Genomic DNA, 5,643 nt, shown 5'->3' with positions numbered 1-5,643 from the left:
CAGAGACAAGAGATGAGGAGAAACGCTTGATTGATTCCACTTGATCCTGCCAAGTCACTATTAATATCTGGATTGGATTTAGAAATAATGTATGGACAATTGTTCTTCCTAAACCCTTGACATTTTAGATGTGAGGACAAAGGAAATGGCATATTTTACTTTACTTAGTTCTACTTGAGAAACTTAAGTATTTTGCTCCTTTACTTAAACAGGTTTGTTTTTATAAATCTGAAATTCCCATTGTGGATAAAATATCACAGATAAGTAATGTTCTTACGTTTCCGTCAAAGGTAATGTGGTACATACCTTTTAAGTTTTATTCTATTTTTCTAATTATAGGGCCAGCTGTAATGGAGTTCAAAAGAGGAAAAACTTTCATAAAATCTAGCATGCATCTGACTCACGAGAAGCTACCATTAGTGCACATAAATCCTAGAGAAAAGGATAATGTCAAAGCAGACATAAAAGAGAAGAGCCAGCCTGATGTTGAAATTCAAAAAGCAACTTTTTGTGCAGATAATAAAAATGGCAGTTTCCCCAACAGATTAACAAAAACTGGCTCTAGAGAGAGTATACTGTTGCTACCCCAATCTTTCTACAAGCCTGTTAAGAAAAGCAAAACCCATGACTGCGTTCTAGGAGGAATAAACAAAACTGAACCATGTAGCTACAATGATGAAAATTTGGAAGAGGAACATTTAGCTTCTGAAAAAAGCAAAGGAAGACTCATCAATAGTGCCAGCTTTTCTGGGCTTGAGAACACCCAACATTCTAGTGGCAAGAAAGAATCTGTGGTTAACTCAAGCCATTTTTTGAACAGCCCTCAACAGATGATTGATTACCGCAACTTTGTACCCCAAATGCCCTTTGTGCCAGCTGTTGCCAAAAGCATACCTCGGAAGAGAATTTCCCTGAAACGGTCCAAAAAAGGTTTCCGAGATATCTTTCATATTAAAAAAAATAAGCCTGAGAATATTGCCTTGTTTTCAGAAAAGCAAAAAAGGTCATTTCCAGGCTATAAGTCAGAATTGGCAGGAAAGTTTGGTAAATATTTATTCAAAGCTGGTGAAACCTTTTCTACTGACTGCTTGGCACAAGACTTATCTGATGGTGAGCTCCAGTCTGAGTCTTCATATGAATATTCAAGTACTTTGTGTGAAGATGTTGCTTCCTTGAAAAGCTTTGATTCTCTCACAGGATGTGGAGAAATCTTTGCAGATGAAAGTTCTGCTCATATGGAATTGGAGGTCAGCAAAGAAATTTTGTTTAGACAATCTCACCAAAAACAGAATCCTGCCACGGGTTCCTTTCAAGGAGGAGTAGAGCAACTTGCTTCCCCAGCTCAAAATGAAGCAGCTGATTTTTCAAAACTTTGGGACAACATCAATAAATCTGTGCAATTGCACCAGAAGACATTGTTTGATAGGAGTTTGCTGGCTATACCTACCAGTGAGTTGGAAAAAGCAAAGAAGGAAGCCAAAGGCTCAGTGACTGACTTGCTTTCTTCTCCTGATTCTTCTAAAGAAAGTTCCATAGATACAGGGACCCCAAAGAGTGACAATCAGGAATCTATGTCCACTAGTGATGAAGGATACTATGATTCATTTACTCCTGGGCATGATGATGAAATAAGGGAGGTTCAATCCCCTGGAACCCCAACTCAGTTTCCAAGAGACACTTACAGTGGAGATGCCCTATATGAACTATTCTATGATCCCAGTGAAGATCAAATCAGTCCAGTTCTAGATGATGATTTATGCTTCTCTGAAAGCATTTCAGAAAAGGCAGTTGAGATACCTTTATCAATTTACAGCTTTCACGTAGGGTCAGAAGAAAATATGGCTTCCCAGCCAACCATTGACATAATCAGTCAGGGATTCCTTCATAGCACATGGAAGGGCAAAGAATGCTTGCTTAAGCTATGCGATACCGAGCTTTCCCTGACCATGGGGATTATCAATTGGCTGCGGAAAAAACCAGGACTGTTTTCCTCCCAAGACTTTCCTAACAATCCTCAGACACAGAAGAGAAAAGATGATGAGTCAATGTCTCAATGCATCCCAGATTTTAAGGAAAATAAAAGTAATCCAGGGGCATCTTCAACTGATAGCAAAAGTGGAATCCAGACATATTCAGTAGAAAGAATTGAACATGATCAAAACGATATCCATGCATGTAGCTTTCTTGAACGAGAAGAAAATGTGAATGTCATGTCTGAGCTCATAATTGACAATGGCACACTAGGTGACAGACAAAGACTAGAGGACAGTTGGGATGAACTATTGGTAAATTCATCTGAAATAAAGGTGTCTCTCTCAGAAGAATGTACAGATATTAGCATCGAATCTCTGCCACTAGAAGTCTCAAATGAAGAATCAGTTTGTGACATTGTTATGGATAATCATGATGCAGAATCATGTTCTTCTTACATGACTGCAGCAACTTCTCCAGATTCTCTAGAGCCCGAAGATGACAGTGAATCAAAGAATCAATCTTGGTCTGTTGAATGTAAGGATCCAATGGAGCCATTGAGCTTTGATCATTCTCAAGGTCCCATTAGTGAGACTTCAGAGGAGAATAATACTAACATAATGCAGCTTTTAGAACATTGTGTTACTCAAGCTGCTTCTTTAAAGATTGGTTATGATTCTAAAAGCAAGCCTTTCAAAGATAAAGGGACTGGCAATGAAATGAACAATGACATAGCAACAACAACTCAATTTAAAAAACAACCTCAGTTACAAAATGAACATATTGACATAACCCCAAGGCCAAAGTATGTTCTTGGCCATCATGCAAGCCAATATAATGTTCAAACAACAATTGACGCCAAGTCTTCATATCTTAGGAGTCAGAAAGAAAATATCATTTGTTCTGAAGATGAAAAAAACTTAAGTATCTTAGATCGTGTGGGTCAAATTACAAAGAATAAACTAATGTTCGAATATGCTCAGCTGAATAGTCAAGCCTTGTCTTACATCAAAGATTTCAGAGTTGAACTTAATACTCAGAAGTCTTCTCCAATGCCAGACATTTGCAGACCTACATTTTTACCATTCTTCAGTTCCATTTGCTCAGATTCAGCCAATCAATTGTCACAATCTTTGTGCAAAAGGTTCCGTTCATTGGGGAAGGATTCATACAATCAAGGGATTATACAACCTGACCTGCCTTTTGATAGCTATTCAAAATTACAGTGTAAAGTATTACCACAGGTTGCTTCACTTTCACTTTCAAAGGATGATGTCAAAGAAAGGACAATAATGGAGAAAAACCAGGAGTAACTGGCTGAAATAAGGTGAGTTTTTGAAGTAAAATCAATCTTGCATTGAGGAAAAAATACAAGGCTAGCCAAATATATTTAGGAATTCTATTATTATTACTATGCCTTTATTCTTTACTCCCTTTCTGAAACTCCATTCCTTTCCCTACATTACATGGTTAAAATGAGAAAGAGAAATAAACCACAAGAAATGCATTTACGTATTTGCAAAAACAAGCAATACAATACAATACAAAACAATACAATAGTAGAGTTGGAAGGGACCTTGGAGGTCTTCTAGTCCAACCCCCTGCCTAGGCAGGAAACCCTATACCGTTTCAGACAGATGGCTATCCAACATCTTCTTAAAGACTTCCAGTGTTGGGGCATTCACAACTTCTGGAGGCAAGCTGTTCCACTGATTAATTGTTCTAACTGTCAGGAAGTTTCTCCTCAGTTCTAAGTTGCTTCTCTCCTAGATCAGTTCCCACCCATTGCTTCTTGTTCTACCCTCAGGTGCCTTGGAGAATAGTTTGACTCCCTCTTCTTTGTGGCAACCCCCGAGATATTGGAACACTGCTATCATGTCTCCCCTAGTCCTTCTTTCTCTTAAGCTAAACATACCCAGTTCCTGCAATTTATTAATAAAGCAATTTATTATCTAGATGTTTGTAATCTCCACATTAGACATTTATGGCATATAATAAAATTCATTATTATTTTTTGCTTACTCATGTGGAAATGACTTATGTTGACCATTTGTGGAGTAAATAAATCAGAAGTAATTTGATGCATGCAATTATATTTCTATAATTAATGTTGAAACTAAGATTGTATTGCACACACACACACACACACACACACACACACACACACACACACACAACTTCTCATATTTTAACCAGTTCCCATTTAACTGGATAAAAATTAAATTGCTTTTTGAATTTTTTTAAAAGAAAAGAATTTTGACTAAATTCATATGGGTAAAGTGTGATCTTAACTTTCTTTACATAAGGAAGTTTCTCCCAATGTGCAACTTCTCTGGTTTACTACACATCAATATCCCTAATCCAAAACATCATTGATGTCTAAAATGAAATAAGCATTTCATTTTCAAATGAAATTCAATGCATAATAAGCATAATTCAATGTTTACTAAGAGAATTTCACAGCAAATATATATTTTGTGAAAAACTATGGAAAAAGCAATTGTTATTGCTTTTAATTACTAATTATTCAAACATGTAGAAAGGTACATGTATAGCAAGTGTGCATATTATGACCTGACTTGCATATTATGTGAGATCAAATAAAGCAGGGGTGTCCAAACTTGAGAACTTTAAGACTTGTGGACTTCAACTCCCAGAATTCCCCAGCCAGCCATGCTGGCTGGGGAATTCTGGGAGTTGAAGTCCACAAGTCTTAAAGTTCTCAAGTTTGGACACCCCTGAAATAAAGCGTGTCTCATGACTCACTACATCATAGATACACAACATGTGCAAAGGGAGGGAGGGAAAAGCGGGATGGTGATGGTGATGGGATGGGGATGGTGGCTGTGTGGCCAGATGAAGATTCTTTCTTGGCTATTTCCTGGTTTCTGTCTCCTGAATTCGAATACAGAATATTAAGGAGCATGCTCAGTGATCAACTAGCCAGCAGCTTTCATAGAAGACTAGAGAAAAAGCAATTATTTCATAGGTGGGAAGGGTATTAATTAGTTTTAGAAATATTAATGTTTTATTTAATAAGTGACAATGGGAAATATACTATATTTGTTTTAAAGAAAAATAAATTCTCAATACAGATGGAAAGGGCATAAAATGTTGAACTAAATCATGATTGATTTAATTATACAACATTTTTATTAACATCAACTAATGATTTTGTTTTATTACACTTCTATATGCAGGCCACTGAAACAGTTATGAAGATCTCATAAATATATGACATCCTGATGCAATATTTTAATGAGATAAATATAAATATATATATAAACATATCGGAGAGATTGGAGGAACTGAATATGTACAGCCTGGAGCACAGGAAGGAAAAGGGTGACATGATTGAAACCTATAAATATATTAAGGGTGTGAAAAACATTCTAAAAGGCAGTATTTTCAATATTAAGCAAAAACAAAGAACACAGGGGTATAACCTCAAACTGACCGGAGCAAAGTTCAAGAGTAATATTAGTAAGTATTACTTTACAGAAAAAATAATGGAAACTTGGAATCAACTTCCAGCAGAAGTAGTGAGTCAATCAGGAGTAATAGAGTTTAAACATGCTTGGAATAAACACGTCCATCCTGTAACAAAAATAAAAAATAAAGTATTAAAATATTAATTAATTAAAAAGAAAACAGAAACTCAAACTTGATGAA

At 36.2% G+C, this 5,643-nt stretch overlaps 1 protein-coding gene across 1 annotated transcript; it reads left to right on the top strand.

Annotated features, from left to right (window-relative positions):
- Positions 1 to 389: 389 nt before the first annotated feature.
- Positions 390 to 2,651, top strand: AMER3 (APC membrane recruitment protein 3; the record flags this gene model as incomplete). Its single annotated transcript, XM_081954058.1, has 1 exon — positions 390 to 2,651. A coding segment is annotated over one exon (2,262 nt), but the record flags the coding sequence as incomplete, so codon positions are not given.
- Between the last annotated feature and the right edge of the window lie 2,992 nt (positions 2,652 to 5,643).

This window comes from Natrix helvetica (assembly GCF_964273705.1).
Source record: "Natrix helvetica genome assembly, chromosome: 5".
Lineage (NCBI taxonomy): Eukaryota > Metazoa > Chordata > Lepidosauria > Squamata > Natricidae > Natrix > Natrix helvetica.
Note: the sequence above shows the minus strand (reverse complement) of the source record. Positions and strands in the feature narration are given on the sequence as shown.